This window comes from Hermetia illucens, chromosome 5, assembly GCF_905115235.1.
Source record: "Hermetia illucens chromosome 5, iHerIll2.2.curated.20191125, whole genome shotgun sequence".
Classification (NCBI taxonomy): domain Eukaryota; kingdom Metazoa; phylum Arthropoda; class Insecta; order Diptera; family Stratiomyidae; genus Hermetia; species Hermetia illucens.
The window spans coordinates 34,231,578-34,254,406 of NC_051853.1; the positions used below are offsets into that span (position 1 = coordinate 34,231,578).

The following is a 22,829-nucleotide window of genomic DNA, read 5'->3' on the forward strand; positions in this document are numbered from 1 at the left end:
GCCAACCAATCTCTCTCTGAGAATGAGCTGTCTCTCCTCTAAGGTGATGTGTGGCTTTTCGGGAACCAAGCCTCTCGTCTACCAAGACCGTTGGTGAGGGGTGATAGACACACCCTATACGAGGTGACCCTACTATTAACAAAACGCAACGGATCTAGACTGAGGAGTCGAATAACACCTCCCCCAATTCAGATTGTCATGCGAACCATGGCTATTGGATAGTTTGCAGCCGGGGGTAACTGACTGTATTCGAACGGAGCCCCACTGATACCTGAACCCCTCAGTGAGTAAGTTAGACCTTACCGTGGACCTCCTAACCCCCAGACTCGTGGGAATCAAATCAGTACCAGGAATAAAAATAAAAAAACTAAAACGAATAAAGTGGGACCTCATACCGCACACAGACTGGTTAATCAAGCGGAGGCACATCTCCGAAATACTGAGAGCCAGGTGATCACACCCAAGATGGGAGAAGTTTAGACAGCAGTGGATCCAAGGTCAACATTGGTATGCTGCGTGGACAACAACCAACAAACGCCACTGCTTAAAAGCAGGGACTAGCAAAAACACGTCTGAGATAAATATATCAGACGTCAGGAAGGAAACAGGTCTCAATGGCGCAGATGCTAAATTGTACTTGCGCTACCTAAACGAAGGCTTGAATCCAGAGGAGGCCCTTGAGAAGGCTCAGGAAAAACCTAAGATATTTTTGACGGAGCCGAGAAAGTGTGGAGCAGCGGGGATTAGCACGCATGAATAGAATGCTCCTAAAAAATCCAAACCTGAACCCAAGGGGGAAACCTAGACAGGTCAGGGGTGAAGGCAGGACTCAGGACGCCCGCAATTAGCTATGCTAGTGCGGTCAAGGGCATTCGACTGGCGATACTGCCCAAAAATATTTCCCGAGCAAATGCTCACTCGTGAGGAGCAAGAAACCATCGAAGACCTTGTCGTCAGGCAGATGTACAAGAGATGGACTTCGAAACTTGTGTTCACCGGGATACGCTTTCGAGCAGCGCAGTGATGATAGAGACGGAAAATCTCATGGACCTCCTAATCGCTGCAAGGAGGAAGCATGCAGGTAATTTGGGACTCCTCTTGTGAAAAATCAAGCGCTTGCATAATTCTTAAACGTAATTTAAAATATATATGTCTTTCAAAGTTCCTGACCGGGGACCTTGTGGCTACCCGCTCCGCGGAAGGAGCGGGTAAAACGGACCCTTTTCACCCTAAATCTTGCAGACCAATTTGCCTAACATCGTTTGTACTCAAAAACGACGGAGAAGCACACAGACAACCTCTTCTTCTTCTTTTTCTTCAGCCTTTTTCCCGTTCACAAGTGGGGTCGACTAGTCGTAATAGGGTTCGCCATTTGGCTCTGTCGAATGCTTGATCTGGGTGTAATCTCGAGGCTTTTGAATCCCCATCCAGCGTATCAAACCACCGTTGTTTGGGCCTGACTTTTGGTCGTTTACCATCGACTTCGAAGTTCAGACCAATCTTGGCAAGTGAATTCTCTAAAACGTAATCTCCTGCATCACTGTCAACACGCTTACCGGGCAGGACGGTCAACTGAAACTGCTCTGTATCAGCTGGCGGATATACTACGGAAGGCCATAGAAACAAAAGAAATAGCACTGTGTGTGTTTTGGATATTGAAGGAGCATTCGACAAGACATCGCACACAGAGATGCAAGATGCCCTGAGTCGCATGGGAGTGGGAAATACCCTGGCATTTTAGATGGGCAAAATGCTAGAGAGCAGGGTTACGAGGATGACATTATTTTAATTAATGCAGGAAGGCGAGACTACGGATCAATCCAGCCAAAGCCACCATAGTACCATTCACTAGGAAACTTAAGCTTGATCACCTGACAGCCATAAGGTTACATGACATGGAGGTGAAATGATATGGATGACAGTCAAAGTCTTAATGTAAGTTGGGTTACCATACCCAGTTCTGCTTTCCTTCTCCTGGGTTGATGGGGGCTTTTAATGTGCAATATCTATTTGCAAATCTGAGACACTGTAATAGACGCGAATGTTAAGTTTCTTGAGTTGGTTCGTCTAAATCATATACCCAAGTCTTCCATAACTAATGGTCAATGGTATCAATGTCCAAACATATGAATAATAATAATAATAATAATCGTTGGCGCAACAATCCATGTTGGATCAGGGCCTTGAAGTGTGTTAGGGCACTTCATTCAAGACCGTAACGGTACACTAGGAGGCAATGTGGTCAGCATTGCGCTCGCCCGAGATTATTACCCTGATTTAACTTAGGTACTCATTCACAGCTGAGTCGACTGGTATCCGATGTCAAATCACGATACAAATTCCACTGCCACCAGTGAGATTTGAACCGCGACCTTCCGTATGACAGCCCTGCGCTCTAACCACTCAGCTATCCGGACACATATGAAGGCGAAGATTTAATTCGGGTTTCATCAACTGTTTTAGACACTGCGCTCGTGTGTTTTAGGAACTTTTTGTTTTAATTCATTTTAAGATACGGTAAAAAGCTCAAGTTATGAAAGTACATTCCAAATGCTGAGCTCGAAGTAGTTATTATGGATTATCTAAAAATGGGTATCATGACCATAAGAACAAATTACCAAGCCAAACGTTCCACTATTGAGCGAATTAAATTAACAGGCCGACAATTTATCAGAATCGTCACAAGAAGTTCATAGAGATTGGAACAAAACTTTAGACGAATAGTAGAACATGTGGCTCTTCCTTCATAGTGAGCTTTATTATATCTAACACGGATTTGTTCTAGTAGTGAATCAACCAGGAAGAGGCAACAGCAAGCAAACATTTAAAGAATCTATGAGGAAGGATAAAGCCGCTGGAGTCTGACACCTTGAAAAAACTACGAATTAAACATTTTTACCTTACATTCAGCGCCATAGCCGAAAGATGATGAATTTATATGACCTTGGAAACCATGCTTACCTCTCCAGTGATATATTTAAAATACAATGCAACCTATTGCCCATCCTTTCCGGACTATTTGGGGGAAAAGATTGTGTTTCGTTAAGGAAACAAGGACAATAGTCAGAGTGATGGTGTAAACGCAGTGACTTTTACATTGGTGACTCAAACTATCGCAAATTATCTGAACGTCATTCATTCATTTTCAAATAAAATCTGTCAGTCTGGTATGGTGAGGTTCACTTATGATGAATTGAGATTGATGCCAGATTGATGAGAAACTGATCATCCTCTTATGACCACTAATAGGGGCCCTCCCGCTACTATGCTACATACCATTGTAGTTTAGATTTGGTTACAAAGTACTTTTTTGCTGTGTGAAGGCCCAGTAATTGCTGATAATAATCTCTACAATAAGGTAAAATATTAGGGGATGAAAGTTTTTCAAATACTTAAACTCAAAACCATTCAACATTGGAAAAAAAAAGACAAAGCTAAACTTCTCCAAATAATTGTTGGAAAGTAACCTAGTTCTGAAGAAACTACCAAAAATAATTAGTATGCGGTCCTTTCCATCGTCTACAATCAAAAAACTTATTCAGTCGCTATGAGTTAGAAACTTTCTGATGTTATGCCTTTTGGTTTCACTCAATTCATCCACTTTTTTCTGCGAAGTGCTTTCATTATCATTTATCCCCTAAACTCAATCAAATAGAAGCGACGCAATAAAAAATCAATTGTATTCGACTTGAATCTTAATTTTTCGAACATTCTACCCTGAAACAGCACAATCGAATCAGTCCCAAATCCACCTCTGATCACCTACACAGGTATCCACTTTATAATATTCCAACACCGAGAACACTTTGGCTGACTTGGTCAGCGATGTTATCGACACCAGCATCTCCATATCATTGAAATGCGCAAAGGTAACCAGAAAATCTCCAAGGCAAATTCTATAAGCGGCAATTTCGTGGCTCCTTTTCTGCTCATTCTGGGCGAGCCTTTTTAGTTTTATCTTATCCAGTGAGTGAAAAGGTTACGAATATCGAAAGTGTCCTTAGCTAAGCTGAATTCAACTCTCAGTTTCCAAGGGTGAAATCCTTTCTGCTTGCATTTTGTGATAATAAAAAGTGCAGAGTGTTCGCAAACCTCAGATCCAGCCAGATCTTGTGATCATACACAACAATGGAGCTAAAGTGGGTAAGGCGATACCAACCAACGAGAATTTTAAATCATGCAAGTCTCTCCCGCAATCGAGTCGAAATGTAGCATAATATACTTATTATACATATATTGGCTGCACCTCAAGAAGTTCTAGTAAGAAGTATCGTGGGTTCTCAAACTGTAAGCGAAAAGAAATTATCAAAATTTGAAACAACAATGTAACAAGTTTTACGGATTTTTTTTGCTGATAGTGAATTGTTTCGATGATGGCAGATAAATATCTACAATTGATCAGTTTCTTGGATACTACGTTTCAATAAATCTTTACTATTGAAAACCTTATTATTTAGCAAGTATTGCTCAATGAAAGATTTGTCTTTCAAATTTTTTTTCCTTTTTAAAATCGGTTTACTGTCTGTCCGTCACACGCATTTTTCTCGGAGACAGTTATAGCGATTGACACCAAATTTGGTAGAAAGCTGGGAACTGTGAACGCTCACGCATACAGTGAGTTACATCCGTTTATGATGAAGTTAAGGGGGGGGGGGGGGGGGGGGGAAAAGGAAGGTGTAATTTTTTTTTCATCAAATATGGTCATGTGGGATATCAAATCAAAGGTCTCGGTTAGTTCTTTTCGAAGCGGTCTTAGTTTTGACATTTGTTGGAAAGGTGGGGAATGCGGGGGGTTGAAACTGATCATTCCTTTAAGGGGGCCATTCTCAGAAACTACCAAACCGAAAAATCTGAAAAAAATCAGGAGGCTACCAGTATATGGTGCTTGGGCTCCGAAATACCTTCCATACTATCTATACAAATAAAGTCAATAATAGTATATTACTGTAATTTTTAGTAATCGGCTGCAAAACCCCCCTTAAGTTCATGCTAGCACCACGCAACGATATAGGGTATGACATAGAGCACGATCTCACCAAGTTTGGTGGAAATGGCACTATTACTAACAAAGTTATAATACGTCAAAATTGTCGCTTCTTTGCAAATTTAAGGCTATGAATGTCAATATCATCCGGAAGTGGATAATCTCACATAATATATGCATATATTACGTGCTACGTACTAAGAAATACACAAAACCTTTCATACCTGAAGCGTCCAGCTTCCGGTTTCCCGACTTGTTATTGGCTAAAAATATTTGGTAATATATACAAATACGTATTTCGGGAATCAACTGTCCTCTTCTTCAGTATTTTGCCTTCTGAAAATTTTCTTTACTCTTCTCCCACTTCTCCTTAAAAGTTCCACCAAGGTGGGAAAATTGTTGCCCATGTCCGTTTTAGCCTTTTTTCAGGGAGAATTTTCGAGACGTGGAGACTCTCGTAAGAGTCTAGTTTCCTAACGTCGTTCACTTCCTTCAAAATATTAGTGTTGGCCAACGACAAAGGGTGTCCCTGGGGCAGTGAAAAACGGCAGTAAAGTCATTGCCAGACTTAACGAGGCCTGGGGGATACAAAGTGATGAAATCTCCTCCCGAGCGTACCGATCAAAGGAGCCTTATAATTGTTCGAACAATGGATCACGACACACGAAAACTAATGCGAATGGAGGAAGAAGGCTAAACTTTAAAAGAAACTGGCCTTCATTTGTATGAGTGAATCCTATTTCACATTCAGGAATACATTTTATAAAGCAATCTCCGGGGGAGCAGCACCGCTGCTATGCCAGGTATTTATCGAAAACCTGGAGAATGAACTTGAGGTGGCTAGGAAACTCCCGAGATTCTGGGTCAGATACGTGAACGATGTATTAGCAATCAATAAAGGAAAGAGGTAGGAGCAATCTTCGAGAAACTCAACCGGGCACACAGGAGTATCGAGTTTACCATGGAGATCGAACAGAAAGGGGAAATACCGTTCCTAGACTTAAAAATAATCCGGGAAAGAAGGGATTTTTAATTCAACATCTACAGGAAACCGACCTTGATACAACAAACCATCACATACACCTCAAACCACGATTTGAACTTTATGATTCACAGGATGGTCACAACGCCGCTCAATGAGGAGAGAAAAAATAAAGAAATGAACTACATCCGGGAAACAGCCAAGGAAAACAGATACAATAGGAACCTCATCGAAAATCGGATCAAAAAGAAACTACGCCAGGCTTCAAGACAGAAACGTTCAACACTCCTCCAGGAGGTAAACACGGAACCTAAGCAATGGATAACATTAACCTACTCGGGTCGGATTCCGGGTTACCTCGAGTAGCAGACGAGACCTACTTAGGACCCGGTTACAATCAGTCAAGAACAAAAAAGAGTGTACGTAAAAAAGCGGCACCGACACTTTAGAGCCCATCCGTATACGGAGGGGCATTTTCCAAGGAGATTCGTTGAGTCCTCTTTAGTTCTATATGCAACATTCTCACAAAATTTCGTGTCAATAAATGCAATCGTTTCCGAATAAATTGTGTATGACAACCAGATAAACAGACAAACGGAAAGATACACAATCTAAGAGGCATACAGATGGTTAGACGAACACAGAGACGGACGGAGGGATCTACAAAGAAACATACGGACAGAATATTAAAAAACTATATTATTTATAACAACATTAATATACCCATGGTTAATTGACTAAACAATAAAAGAAATTAAAACGCACAAAATTTTCTAGTAAACATTGCAATTTTTAGCATAACAAAGAAACCCCCAAGTTCATAACCATTCATTAATTTTAACTCTTTTCCGAGGTCGAAAGCTCCAATGACTCCGCTATGTACAGAGGTAAACTGCATGAGTGCATCAATTTTGGAGGCTACCACGATGTTTTGTGCAAAAGTCATTCATTAGAAAAAGCATCATATTAACTTTCATTGGATAAAAAATTTAAATCACAGCTTGTTTAAATTGACTGTGTAAGGTGTTTCTAATTGTCTTGGAGCTGTTTTCAACTAAGTATTTTAAGGGGTTACTAATGATGGAAAATGATAAACAAACAGCAATAATTGCTTAGTGATCTTTCAATAGATCCATTAAAAAACTTACGATCTGCGGTTTTATATAGGGCAGAAGCAAATTCATGAGGACCTTACCTGTTCTCCAGGAGCTGCTTGACCAAAATTGGTTACCAGGTGTTATTCGCTTCTTTATTCAGACCTACAAAAAAGACATGGTTGTGAATTATATGAAAATATTGAAAATCCCCTAGTTCAGGCCGGGAAACTTGATGTTATGTACTCGAAGAGGAGGCCCGATCTACGAGGTCCTTTTAGGACATATTTTAAGAAGGTGGTCTCTATTCGAATGAATACGATGCTTAGGCATGGCCAAAAATACCATCTGGGTTTACTATCGGCATGACAGAAATGACGCCAAAGTGGGGATTTCAAAGACTGCGATGATTAAGGAATGTTTCGACGCAGAACGTTTCAACGCCAGGTAATAGTTTTCCACAATGTTTTTTTTTTAAATTATCTCTATTATATGAGTTCATACCGTTGATTGAGTTCCGATAAGTAAAGCCATTTAAATTTAATGAGGTTTTGTTTTACACACATTTAATAAATGTGGCGGAAAGAGCCACTGTCAGCTAAATGTATTGAAAATATAACTGAACAGCTGCTACAGGTAGCAAAGTGAACCATTATAGCTCTAACCCAGGAAATTTCCCAGATTACATCTTCGGTAACTTCTCAAGATATGTATGTCCAGAACAATTTACTTTTAATCTATATTTTATAATGTACGAGTATATTGATGATACAAGGGCAAGATAATAAACCTTAACCTGGAACTTTTAACCATAATAATCTTGGGTGGCATAGATTATTTGATCGGTACATTACCTTTTACTACATTGCTACTGCTAATTCCAAACCCATATCTATATCATATGCGCTTATTCAAGAATATACGTTAAAATACACTCCCAACTTTATGATGATGAAAACCTGCGCGTCATCAAACGAATGAACTCACATATCAGATACAAATGTTGGTGAAAATTGTTATCTGACGTCGCAACGTTCCACGTCGAAACGACCTGCTTCCTCCTCTTCAGGCCTCTTCAGGTAAGGCAGAATAAGTATCGACTGAGACCTTTTATCCCCGGGAGGAGGACTCATCCAAAAAATTTCCAGTAGTGGGTACAGTCTACTGCATCCATACTTGGGATGCATTGTCCAAATTCCGCATGGACCAGGTAACATCCTAAGTATGCTACATTGGAGCATAGCATCATCTTCAAGTCAACTAGTTTTTACAGCAAGGAGCAAGCAAATTCTTTGTATGCGACTGTTTGTAATTTAATGACATATTTCCAATCCAGACCAGAAGCATAAATTCACTTCTAGTGAAGGGAATGAATTGTCTGTAGCGGCCGTTCAGTGATTTCCATTTGTCGAACTAATGTGAGGGCACATTCACACACTCCCCCAAAAACTCGCTTTTGCATGGAAAGAGTTTCAACAACTACCTATGCAGACCTGCCAACAACAGCTGGCTATCTCCACTCCGACTCCTGACCGGTACCACATTCCACTCGCCAAGACTTACCACCAAATCCCTCTGGATGATATTCTGGTCACCTCTTCCACCGAGTCCTAGCATTTGGTACACCTCGAGTGCATTTTTTAATCCCCACTTGACAATCGCCTAATTCTTAACATTGAAAAGATTTATCCAACAGGTGAAATTCCTATTCCATTCCATCACTCTTGACGGCATACAACCTTAACCAGGCTTCAATTAACGTCTTTTTGTTTTTTATTAAGGCTAAGAATTGTCGGAAGTTTTGTAGTATTCAGAAGCCGTCTGGTTGCACGATCAACCAGCTGGTAGACACTATACTTTTTGGTATTCTCTCAGCAGGATGCATCTCTAGTCACGTTTGTCGATGTCTCAGACATCGTAGTGGGCGTTGGGCTGCACCTCATGGTGAATTAAAAATGGCAACCGCTGGGTTTCTTATTAAAACAAGTCCGCTCTTTCGAATTACAGCGCCCAGGATCGTGAATTACTAGCTACTTATCTGAACTTCAAGTACTTCGATTTTTCCCTTCAAAACAGGCGTCCATTGTCTTTACGGGCTATGAGCCTCCTCTAACTTTGCAGTTCCTGCCGCAATCATCACAGACCAGATGATGCAATTCGAATTTACTCTCTTCTCAGAGTTCGAAAAGCTCCTTGAATTCAAACACCAGCGGACAACTGCATACCATCAGCAGTTAAATGCAATATTAGAACGCTGTCATCGGACGCTTAAGGCAGCTGCTTAAGCGCCCGATGAGACGTCCTGGTAGTAGGTCTCGCCTTTCGTTCTGGCTCCGTACAGCCGTCCGCGAGGAGTTTGCTGCCTCTACTGATCTGGTCACTTGCCGGCGATCTTGTCCAAAAGTGGCGGGCTTGGAAAGACCAGATTTTTACGCCTACTACAGGATACCGTTTCCAAATTGAAGCTCCCTCCGCCATTTCGTTACACACAGCCAGCGGTTCACACCCCTAGGGCGCATGAATCTTGCATCCACATTCTGGTGAGGACCATCACTCGAAAACCTCGTATACGAGGACCCCTATAAGGGAGAAAGAACGCGTTCAGTTTGGATGTGGGTGGTAAATTCAAGACGGTCTCCTTAGATAGGCTGAATCCTTTCTTCCAGGAGGCAGATGGCGATGGAAGGAAGCATGAGTATCGCGTACGTTTTGACGTCCGCCAGTCGACCAGAGCGAGTAGCTTAGCCGTGAGTTCTCTCTCCGAAACTTCTCGGTTTCACCTGGAGCGGAGTACCCTTTGATTCAAACTATGCCAAAGTAAAGGGAAAGAAGGTATTCGTAACTACTCTTGGACTGTCGCGATCGGTAATATCACGTTGGAAATTTTAGATTTCAAATTTCTTAGAAATTTTATTTAGCATTGCTGCGAAAACGGTTTTAGCATTTGTGAAGGTATTCGTAAATATTTCGTCTGCAATCAAAGTAAAATAAGCAAATTTTTAATTTTCTTTTTTAATGGTCCAGTTCATTTTCCTAGCAGGTTGCGAAGTTTTACTTCAATGCTGCCATTTCTCCATAATAAGGACATTTGTCAATGTAGCTGAACAGATTTTATTACTTCACCAAGGACAAATCATATTGTGCGCTGATACAGAATATCTATTTGTTCTACCGTTCTTCCATTATTCGATGGCAATAAGACTGTGCTGTAGTTTTATTATTATCACGGTTCTTATTGTGATAATAAACCTAATAGGGGGAAGCTCAAGCCTTACGAGGATAACTGGGTTTAAAACGAGGGTTAACATTTAAATATTTCTACTAATACCCTTTTAAGGCCAAATGGTGAAATTGAAGTGAATAATTTTTAATAATTTTAAAGAAAAAGACAAGATTAAAAGGAATGCAAATTTTTGAAGACGTGTATTCTCGAGTAAAATGAACCACTGCAGAAGAGACTCTCCCTACGCATTAATACAAGTGTGGGTTTCAGAAAAGAGTAGGAGTAGTTAGGAATTATAAACAGAAGAAACCATGGAAACGCAGCCGATTTTCTACGCCACTCCAGAGCAAAAGCCAACATCAACATTAGCACTTAAGGGCGGAGTTTGTTCAATTTATGAAGTTGGAGGGGATTCCTATTGTGATGAAAGCCACTTTAGAAAATTATGTATGACGTCAATGTAAATCGTAGTTATGACAACTAGTCAAGACGCCAAAATTGTATAACAATAGGGCGAATGTTTAGATACGATAATTGTTAACAGATGACTCTAATGTTGGCAAGAAGATCTTATCAAAGACGCAAAGTAGTGTTCTAGTACTAGTGTTTACATACCTTTCTGGAATGTTTCGTGAGGTATAAAAGAGCCAGAAATCCGCCTACAGAGTCGGTCTAGTTCTAGAGTTAGAACAGATAGCGACGGCTATAAATATGCCCCGAATGTACCGGTTAAAGGAATTGTTCTATAATTAATTATACAGTACGGTTTAATTTAGTGTTTAATAAACGCTTATATTAAAGCCATAGAACGGGTTTTTTTAGTGCTGCGCAATCCAGTGATACGAGCCTACGTAAAGCAAGTAACGAGTACAAATATCTAAGAACGTAACAATTGGTGATAGCGACAGGATTACGTAAAGGAAATCGTAACAATTGGTGACAGCGGTGGAAGTACGTAAAAGCAAATTCGTAACATTAAGTTTCATGAACTTTTTTTCAATTCCTTTTTCTCAGGTTGAGGATGCTGGAGTCCTGAGTCCATATCCACTTGATGACGGACCGGACCACTTGAACCGAAACCGTCAGTCAAGGTTTTTTCTTCTCTTTTTTTTCAGCCCCCAGAAACCTTCAACTCGTTTTAACATCTGAGATTATCAGTTGAGTCACTGGGGTGTTCATTTCTTTATTTATTTTCCCAATAAATTTTTAGATTTCAGTATACACCGCATCCTTACTTCTCATCATGTTTTCATATGTTTCGGCAAATTCTTTTCCGACATTTGTGAATTTCCGTTTCCTTGCTGCTGTTTACTAATACATAAAGTAGTGGTGATTCGAACTTCTTCCCTTCACACTTAAATGGTTTTTGCAGTTGCATCGTATTTTTTTGCATTTTCTCAAAGTATAATATCTTAAAAATATTCTCTAAAAATTTGAAGTGAATCTGTGAATATTTCCAGTTATTCGACAGTTAACAAAGGGCTCACGGGCGCACCGGCATGCTCGAGAGCAGGTAGCTAGCAGCAGCTACAAGCGACCCATTTCTCGGGTTCTATTATCATTAATCACTCACACATTTCACACACCGATTTGGTGATGGACCGAACCTCTTACTTCCTCTTTTGTAGTCCATGGACTCCGCTTTTTTGTGTTAAACACGTCACGTCACCGTCAGTCAACTTTTTCGTTCTTCTTTAAAACTTGGGTGTTTAACCCAAAAAAGAGGAGTCCGCGGGCTACAAAAGAGGAAGTAGGTTACTTCCCAAGTGGTCCGGTTCGTCACCAATCTTGAAAAAGTTTCCTGGGGTCGCCATTTTGATAATTTTTCCTTTAAAAAAAAGGCTCCAATCAGGCACTAGCATTATCTATTAATAAAACTATTTCTGTTGTTCGATTGATTTTAGATAAATCTCCAAGGATTTGTGATGGTCTCCACAAGCAATTTCTGTTGGAACTAGATCAACACAAACAGCCATAACTTTTAAAATTATAAAATTTGTTTTCAAATTTTTGTGAAGTTGAGTCGAAACATTTATAAAATAAAATAATTTACTGGCAAAAAAAATTATTGAAAATTATCTTTTTTTCATGTCTCTGACTATCCCTAACCCCTTAATAAACAATGTCAAAACAGCCTTGCACTTACGGTAGCTGCATGTCGGCCACCCTTTTTCCGTTCTACGATTGGTTTTGCTTATTTTAGTGTTTTTCTTGTAATAGTTTTTCTCTGAAGCGTTTAGGTGTGTATGCAATATGTATGCAAGTACATACATACCTATTTAAACAATACCTGAAATCTGAACATTTTCCAAACCCACATGAATCAGAATCTTAGAAAAGGGTTCTACATTTGAAAAATTGAGCTTTTTACCATTGTTTCATCAAATTGTCTTTGTCTGCCCCACGGGACCTTTAGGTATATACAGTGAATATGAGGTAATGAATTCTTTCCTTGAAAATGAAAATAATTTCAACCTAAAATGGAAGTACACCGTTCTGAAATTTAACTTTACAACTCCCAACGAAAAATAAAACCCAACATGAACGATAATTTCCTATTATACTTTCAGATGCTTCTACTTTCATCCATAATCATCTATGTGAGTTATTGCTTCTTCAGACGACGAAATTTTCCACCAGGACCACTCGGCATTCCAATTCTTGGCTACTTACCGTTTCTCAATCCACGCCTACCGTACATATCTCTGCAAGACCTCTCCCGTAAATATGGTGCAATTTATGGTCTTTACCTAGGCTCCGTTTACACCGTTGTGCTCTCAGATGTTACTATAATTCGCGAAGCACTCAAACGCGAAGAATACACCGGGCGAGCACCTCTCTATCTAACGCATGGCATCATGGGTGGATATGGTATGAAACATATAGAACATCACTAAACCAATGCATAAAACGAAAGATTCAAGCGAGTAACCCGCTAATTAAAAATTCATAAAATTTAATTTCACAGGTATCGTTTGTGCCGAAGGCCTTCTCTGGAAAGATCAACGTCGTCAATCAAGCGAATGGTTACGAAGACTCGGGATGAGCAAGTTTGGAATGGTTCGAAGCCGTCTGGAGAAACGGATCAAGGCCGGAGTCGAGGAATTCTTGCAGGTCTGCTGTTAAGCGAATGAGTCACATTTAATCTGTTACGACTAGGATAAAGCCCTCGGTTTCTTAGAAAGAGTTCCTCATTGGGAATACTAATCGAAGGTGGCTTCGAGGAAACTCCGTTTAAATTTAGAATGCTCTTCTTATTATGCTGTCCACTTTCGCTCCAGTTCAATTTGAGTACATATTCTAAAAACGTATATTGACTCGAAAGCGTTTGTCATTTTCACTTTCAGATGATGAACAATTCAGCAATAAGCAATAAATGCGCTGAAGGTAAAGAGCAATTTCTGGTGAATCCAATGCACGCCCTGCTCCATTCGATGGGGAATGTTATAAATGATCTGGTATTCGGCATCACTTACGAGCATGATGACGCAACTTGGAAATATTTGCAGCAACTGCAAGAAGAAGGCGTCAAGCACATTGGCGTGTCGGGAGTCGTTAACTTCTTGCCACTTCTCAGGTACATAATTGGGTTTCCATGATTAATGACATTATTAAACCGATCCATAAATTGATTACCGCACTGACTCGACGCCGCCTCGAAAACAGGTTTTCGCCGGCTAATAGAAACACAATCGCCTTTTTATTGGACGGCAAGCGGCGAACCCATGCAATTTACGATAGAATCATTGAAAAGGCCAGAAGCGTACTGTCGGCAACCACGAAGAACGGTTCTAATGCGCTAGAAAGTGAAAGTGGCGAGTCCATTGAAAACCCCAGGAACGACAGCAGCAATGATGATTGCAGCTCTAACCTTAATGTCGGCGACGTCGATTGCATTCTTAAATACTTTCTTCAAGAGAAGGAGCGGCGGCTGTCACAAGGCGACGATTCCGCCCACAGTATTTACAAAGATATTCAATTACGTCACCTGTTGGCGGATTTTTTTGGCGCCGGCGTCGACACAACGCTAACTACCTTACGTTGGTTTTTACTCTACATGGCAAAAAATCCTAGCTTGCAGGCACAATTGAGAACGGTATGACAATGATGTTGGTTTTTCTTATTCGCAAGATTTTTGTTTGGTTAACCCTTGTTTTGTTGTTTTTAATGTTTTAATTGGTATCGTTGATGGGTGGGGGTAATGGGCACAGAGTAGCAGAGAGTAGAATTGACCATGGGACGCCAAGCTTCAATTACTTTAATTTAGAATAAAAGTGAAAGTGATTTTTTAAACAACAGAATAATTTATTTAGAGGGAAGGCCTGAGGGTTGAAACGAATAAGTAATGATCAAAGACACTCCTAGGGTTATGACTTTTCAGCTTGGATGCTGTATTTACCGCACATACAAGGGTTAAAAACATCTCTCGGCTTAAATTGTTTTCCATAAGTGAATTTCAAAATGTGACACTAAAACTCTTCAATAATAATAGGCTATAATCGAAACTTGTATGATTAGTGATGCCGTTGTTGCTGATGGCGGTCTTGCGAATGGCGACGCTGCCGTTTGGAATCCAAACTTGAACGACCTTGAAAAACTGGATCTGCTGAAAGCCTGCATATCGGAAACACAGCGTATACGATCTGTTGTACCACTCGGAATTCCACATGGCACCACAAAAGTATGTTCGCTCAGCAATAATCATATTTTTTCTAACTACTTTATTTCAGCAACTTATTCAATATACATTTTGAGTTGCGGATAATCCATTGGAATTTCGTGCTTATTCTTTATGTGTTTTTCTTTTCTTTCTTGTTGTGAGTTTTTCTTGTTTTCTTTCATCGCTTCTTATAGGAAACAGAGCTATGCGGATTTGCAATCCCAAAGAACTCCATGATTATACCACTACAATGGGCCGTTCATATGAACCCAGAATTTTGGCCAGATCCTGAAAAATTTGATCCTTCTCGATTCTTGACTGCCACTGGAGAATATTTCGCGCCACCGAACTTCATTCCATTTCAGACAGGTGAGTGATAATGCACATTATAACATTTACGAATTCACCTGGCAAAGTAGCAAACAACCTTCAGATAACACGCTTTCAACTGCGCCTGCCAATATTTGTGATATTCTAGGGCGTTGTTCTTGGGCTTGGACTTGTATCCGATTCAAATATCTGAAATAATTCGATTGGTATGTGCTTTGCATAATAAAAAACTTTGAATTCATATCACACATTTTTGTGGCTTGATGAGTCATTTGAAGTGATTTGATGTGATGTCTGTCGCCTTATATAGGAAAATTACAAATCTGCTGGGTTTGGATTTTATAAAAGGTTGGCGCCAGGAGAGAATGCACAGAAAAAAAATACAGAACAAAATGTTCCAATGCTTGTAAAAAGCGAAAATCTTCTTCAAAGACGACAACCCATTTTATGTAGCAATTAATAGCAAAACCTCAACAAATCTTCTGTCTTCTTCTGCAAAAAACCTGACGACTTCAAATAAGTTCTTGCTATTACCCAAGAGATGGCGACAGTGGAACCATCATCACTGCACTGCTTTAAACGGTCTGCATCAGAAGCAGTTAAGTTCTTGAGCGTTTTACGTGAACACCTGTCTGGAAGACTTAATCCCACGGTCTTCTTAGGACACGAATTCATTTTGTGACCACAATCAGAGCGCCGCTGTGACAAGCAACAACGGTACCAGTCGTTACCAAGTGCATGGCTTAGCATTCATACTGGTGGATACAAGACCTACCTAAATCTCTACCGAACTAAGGAGTACGGCACCCGTGTTGAAACGCGACACCACGCCGAGGCCCGAAGGTCTCTTCTCGCTTGAGCATCAACACAACCCCCATTAAGCTCCCACTAGGGGGCCAACCGCAAACAACCGAGCTGTACTCACATATAACGGGAGTTCACTCGAAATATGAGAGTCCAGGGGCTATTCCGGTTCCCATGGTACCAGTATACCCCTGGTAAGGTTTCGTGACCAAATTGCCACTTCAGATGAGTCCCCGTGCAGACTCGGGTCTGATTACGTTTGGAGCATTCACCTACTGCATCACGGCCGGCAAGCCAAAGTGAGTACAGTGTCTCCCAGTGTCACCACTATGGAGGTTCTCCTCGGCCACTTGGTTTTGGTTTGGCCAACACGGTTGCCGCCCCGTCTTCCTTACGGCCGCCTCTGAACACTGCATCAGAAGCATACAAAATTCTGATTAAGACATGACCATTTTCTGCCGTGAATAAAATATATGGAAAATAATGATTTGATGTAAAAGGTAAAGAGCGTGCGGAATGAGTTTGAAGACGGGAATATGGAGATTTTCACAAAGACTCACTTCTCAATGAGGACCAAGCCAACAGATATTTTGAACTTTGCAAGCTTATCAGCAAACATATTCGAGGCACCAGGGCTATTATTGCCCTTGCTAGGGGAGGCGAATATCATGCAGAAAGTGAAGCCCAGCGTTAACAGAAGACTTCTCATCCACATCGGCGACCAATTCAGGTGGAGGAAACTTTCTTCAACCGTTCTCAGCCGCATTGGTTTTCCACCTCTTGTGGATGAAATTGCTAGTCACAGTAATATAGGGATACGGAATACTCCTTCAAAAAAATAGAAATCATCTCGGCCAAGAATATTCCCAAACAGGGTAAGGCCGTTGCGCTTGACGGTCTCCCTACGTTACTGTTCATCACAGTTCCCGCTGTATCTGCTGAACTGCTTCTTCCACGCATTTGTAAATCCTGTGAACGTTAGAACTTCCCTTGAGTGGGAGAAGGGGATGGTCATTAAAATTCCAGCGAAGGGAACCCGTCTTAAGCTATTATATTGAAGTTGTATGTACTTGCCAAGATAATAGCCAAAATTGTACTGGAACGCGTTAAAGAACATTTCTCATGCTTACTCAACAAGGAGCATATCTGAAATGCTTTACGAAAGAGAGGCATTCTAAATAAGCTAATAGCTATTATCCGAGCGACATATGTATGCATGGAGGAGGAGGTATGGAGGCGACCAAATACATCAAATGTTTCATCAACTTGTGCTCAAGGTGTGGGACAGCGAATCAATGCCTGATGATTGGCAAAGAGGCATGTATTTTTCGTGATATCTTGCGTTTCCGCCGGCGTAGAAATGACAATTTCGTATTTCCTGAGTCAGGCGCGCCTCCTCTTTCGATCCAGGTATCTCCCACGGGAATCCGACGATTTTCGACTTTTCGCTATTTTTCCAACCCGGGGTTAAGCAAAATTTTCAACTTCCCTCGGTTTTCCGTGATATCTTGCGTTTTCGCCGGCGTATCGATCGAAGTGTCTCCCACCGGAATCGGACGATTTTCAATTTTTTACCATTTTTTCGACCTCGGGTTCAGCAAAATCTTCAATTTTCCTTGATTTTCCGTGGGCTCAAACTCACTGGATTTGCCGTGATATCATGCGTTTCCGTCGGCCTATCCATAAAAATTCTGCATTTCCTGAATCTGAGACGCCTCCTCTTTCGATCGAGGTATCTCCCACGGGAACCCCACGATTTTCGCGTTTTCACTACTTTTTCGACCCGGGGTTCAGGAAAATTTTCGATTTTCCGCAGGTTCAAACTGAATGGATTTTCCGTGATATCTTGCGTCTCCGCCAGCGTATCAATGAAACTTTTGCATTTGCTGAATCTGGGGCGCCTCCTCTTTCGATCGCGGCATCTCCCACGGGAATCCGATTTTTCGCCATTTTTTCGGCCCGGGGTTCAGTAAAATTCTCAGTTTTCCTCGATTTTCCGCGGACTCAAACTCAATGGATTTTCCGTGATATCTTGCGTTTCCGCCGGCGTAGCAACAAAAATTTTGCATTTCCCGAATCTGGGGCGCCTCCTCTTTCGATCGAGGTATTTCCCACGCGAGTTCGCCGATTTTCGACTTTTCACCATTTTTCTGACCCGGGTTTCAGCAAAATTTTCAATTTTCCTCGATTTTCCGTGGGCTCAAACTCAATGGATTTTCCGTGATATCTTCCGTTTCCGCCGGCGTATCAATAAAAAATTTGCATTTAATACATCTGGGGCGCCTCCTCTTTCGATCAAGGAATCTCCCACGGGAATCCTAAAGGCGCATTTGAGTACCTAAGTTGGCCGTCCCTGCTGTCGAAACTTCGTGAGTGTAACTACCAGGAGTTAGCTCTGTGGAAGAGCTACTTTGGTCCAAGGTGTCAATAAGCGTGTGTGACTGGCTGTGGAGCGCGGCTGCCCGCAGGGATCCATCGCAGGCGCATTTATATATAACCTGATGATGGATGTTAATAAAAATCGTTGGCCAAAAATCCAATTGGCTAAAGGCCTTGAAATGTGTTAGAGCACTTCATTCGAGACCGTAACGGTAGACTACAGGATTACAGTACCTTGTAGGAGGAAATGTAGTTGTGCTCGCCGAGATTATTACCCTGATCTGACTCAGGTACTCAATTCACATCTGAGTCGACTGGTATCCAACTTCAAATCACGATACAAATCCCACTGCCACCAGCGAGATATGGACCGCGACCTTTCGTAAGACAGCCTTGTGATCTAACGACTCAGCTATCCAGACGGATGATGGATATTGGGTGAGCTGTGGTTGAATGTGTTGCATACGCGAGTGATCCTCTCAATGTCTCTTATGTAAGTTTCTGCATTGAGTGATGGCCTGTCTTCGCTTCTAAATGAAATCGTTCTCCCCACATCATCACCGGCCCTCCTCCTCTGTCGGTCAGCGCAACTGAAGTCAAGGAAGCAATAAAACGAATGAAATCGAAGAAAGCAACAGGACCTGACGACATCACATCTGAGCTCTGGAAAGCGAAGAACTTGAATCCAACACTGTGACTCAGCGAATTCTTTAATCGGGTTATTCTGGAAGATAAAACACCATTTGACTGGCAAGAAAGTACCACTGTTCTAATATGGAAAAAGAAAGGTAGTCCTTCAGAATATTCAAATTACCGGCCCATCCGGTTACTTTCTCATACCATGACGATTTTCGAATGCATTCTTGACAGTCGTATTTGCGAAATCGTTGAAATAACCGCGAATCAAACCGGATTTGTGAAGAACTGCTGACGTAATACACGCTGCGCGGTTACTCATGCAGAAACACCGTGAGAAGCATCGACCTCTTTACATTGCATTTCTGCATCTAGAGAAAGCGTTATACCGTATACCGCATGAACTCATCTGGTATGCTCTACGACAACACTTAGTGCCAGAAGCACTCATGCCCTGCGTTCAATTGCTCTACCACGATCCGAAAAGTAAAGTTCCAAATGTGGCGGGTATATCAAAACCGCTGCGTGTCTCTTTTGGTGTTCATCAAGGAAGTTTCCTCTCACGACTCCTCTTTGTTCTTGTTATGGACACTATTATACGGGATATCCAATGTCCAGCGCCCTACACTATTGTGCAGATGATGTTTTCCTAGCATCTAATAGCAAAAATTATTTCGAGCAATTTATTCAAAAATGGAATGATCGCCTCATGCAACGCGTCTCAGATTGAATCTGAATAAAACTGAGTTTTTGACGACCCCAACGATCCGCATGAAACAGGCACATTCACTGCCCAGAACTGAGCGATTTAAATACCTCGGGTTAACGCAATCAGCCAATGGAGAACTGCGCTATGAAATTGCTTCACGCATTAACGCAACCTGGCTAAAGTGGCATTCCACAACTGGTATTCTTTATGATCGATGTATTAACGAACGTTTCAAATCCAAAATTGACCGCATTGACGCCCGTCCTGTTGCTCTCTATGGTTCTGAGTGTTGGCTGACCATAAAAGACAATGAACGGCGTCTTGCGATAATGGAGGCGAATATGTTGTATTGGACTAGTGGTGTGACACGTTTTGATCACATCTGGAATGAGGATATCCGCGATCGATATTCAGTTGCACCGATCGTGAAAAAACTGCGAGAGAGAGGTCTTCGATCACCACGTAATTGGTCTTAAAATCGAAGTCGATGGTAAACGACCAAGAGGCCCGCATAAACAACAGTGGCTTGATACGCTGGATGGGGATTTAAAAGCCTCGCGATTGCATCCAAACTAGGCATTTGAAAGAGCCAAATGGCGAAACCGATCACGACGAGCCGACTCCGCTTGTGAATGGGACAAAGGCTGAACAAAGGGAAGAAGAACATCGCACTGAGTGTAGCGTTCTCCTCTTCTTCACCCGACTTTAACTCGGCCATCTTGAGAATAAAGGGCAATTCTACCCTGGTCTGAAAAGAGAAAAGAGCCTCAGTTCAGGCAGAATGTTTTGAGCAAAACGGAGTCGGGCTGTTTTATGATTGAGTTGAGCCAGTCGCGTACGTATTGTATGCACTCCTCAAGCAACAAGAAGCCGGTGGCTCATTATTATAGATATCTGAGACCCGTTCCTTAGAATTCCAACTGCAAGAAATGGATCGTCAGCTTGGTATATTACCCTCAGTCTCTCTGTACCTCAGGATCGACCGCCGAACCGTCGTAACGCTGGCATCTTCCGTTCATGTCCAACACAACGATTTGGATGACTACCTCCATCCAGCACCACATCGAATTCATTCTTTCCCAGAATGGAATAAAGCAATGAAAAACGAAAAACAGAAGAAGAAACAGTTTTTACACACACGGGTGTATTGCACTCTGATAGAGAACTGAAGGCTCTCATATTTTTATTTGTTAATTCTGAGTTTATTTGCAAACTTTCGTCCCGGTCTATATGGGTGTTGATTTAGTCCCAAGTATTCCATTAATTAGTACAATTACAATTACAATGAAATTCAAAATGCGCCGGATTTTTGAACCCGATTGAATTTTTCCTAAGGAGTACGAGCGGATCATTCTGAATGGAGAATATTTCTTATCATAAACTTTATGAAAATGAATCCAGAGATATTCGAGAGGTGAATATGTTCTGAAAATCATCATGAGTAACGAATAAATCCATCTTGGAAACAATGAGTCATATCTGCCATCCTTTTGACCTTTTATAGTTAGTTATAATCCCCGATATACTGCAATCTGGGCCTTATGCCTACCGAGGTGTTGGTTGACTTAAGGGGGTCATCCCATGTGAAGGCGGTTTTTTTCGCTTTTTTTAGAAATCTTTTGTGAAGAACTGAATGAAGATACAAATACGAATTTTTCACCATATATTTACTAATATTTTGAGCATGCGTAGTAACTTTTCCAGCCCGATAGCACAATTCATTATTGAAATACAGAGAAATGTATACACCCATCTCCAAAAAAGGCGTTTTTTTGCTTTTTTTTGGTGGCATGTTAAACTTTTTTTTGTGAATTTTGGTGTTTTTTAAGGCTTCTTTAATGAATGAAAAAAAACTACTGACTGAATCGCCATTATCCTAGTTTCCGGACCGTAGAAATATGTTCTGAGTCATGAAAATTTCAAAGAATTTCGCTGAATGTGGTTTCGAGAAAAACGCATCGAAAGAGTAGAATGTGATTTTTAGCCATAAAATCTTAACTGATCCTTCATTTGCTATACCAAGTCCATAAACCTTAGCTTTCTTCATGAAATACAAGTATAGCCTTGGCTTCAATTCTTGTCCTTTTAGGGAAGTCATTCGGACCGATAAATACGCGGTTTCTCACGACGATCGACATAAATCTGACACGTGACTTATTATGTGTTTAACACTATAATTTTCGAACTGTTCCGAATATCAAAAAAACACTTTGCCCATATATTCTACACTATATCGAGATACAATTGATGCCAAAAACAAAAATTCGATTCCCCGGATCCGACACACGGGATGACCCCTTTTAAAGGGAAGGAGGTCAATTTTGATAATCTTTAGATCAGCCTGCTGCGTCAAAGATCTAAAAGTTAAGGCATACCAAGCATGTGTTACAATTTCCTGAAATGGTTTGGGTTATGTAATGAATTCTAGCAACCTTTTGCCAGCCTCCCACTGTTAAATACAAAGATATTCCAACTAACTTAAAGCAGATCAGGTGTATGTCAAGAGTTCATGAAGCTGAAATGAGAAACAAATTAGATGATCTGGCTGCAAAAATAAATCCCGTGCGCTCTATTCACCCAATGTACAGAGAATCCCCATCAAGACATAATCAACCCTTCACCGTTTTCCAAAATAACATCATTTGGATAAACCCAACTGAACTCACTTTTTATTATTAATCCACTTTGCATATAAATTCCATCGTTTTTAACACCAGATTATTCCATAGGTAAACGAATTTGCTTGGGCGAAGAGCTGGCTCGTATGCTACTCTACCTGTTTGCTGGCAGCATTATATACCACTATGAATTCACTCTATCGGCCGAAGAATCGAACGTAGATATGCAAGGTGAATGCGGAATAACCTTGACCCCGCCGCATTATTCGCTGCTTCTCAAAAAAGTCAACAATTGAAACCACCAGATTTTCAATCAATTCGTATTGTATTTTTTCAAATGTATCTTTTAATCATAGTAATAACATATTTTCTGCTCTACACTAAACTACATCTAAATAACAAACAGCTTA

General features: G+C 41.0%; 1 protein-coding gene across 2 annotated transcripts; it reads left to right on the top strand.

Moving 5' to 3' along the window:
* The first annotated feature begins 3,868 nt into the window (after positions 1-3,868).
* LOC119656782 (cytochrome P450 306a1) lies at positions 3,869-22,792 on the top strand. 2 transcript variants are annotated; one of them, XM_038063368.1, is made up of 8 exons: positions 3,869-4,143; positions 12,854-13,154; positions 13,252-13,397; positions 13,631-13,860; positions 13,950-14,379; positions 14,776-14,964; positions 15,138-15,312; positions 22,531-22,792. In XM_038063368.1, exons 1-8 carry the CDS (start codon positions 4,129-4,131, stop codon positions 22,713-22,715), a joined length of 1,671 nt encoding a protein of 556 aa, XP_037919296.1. In that variant the 5' UTR covers positions 3,869-4,128; the 3' UTR covers positions 22,716-22,792. The 2 variants fall into 2 exon arrangements, with proteins under 2 accessions (XP_037919296.1, XP_037919295.1); XM_038063367.1 differs by lacking the exon at positions 3,869-4,143 and having other exon boundaries at positions 12,824-13,154.
* The last annotated feature ends 37 nt before the right edge of the window (positions 22,793-22,829 follow it).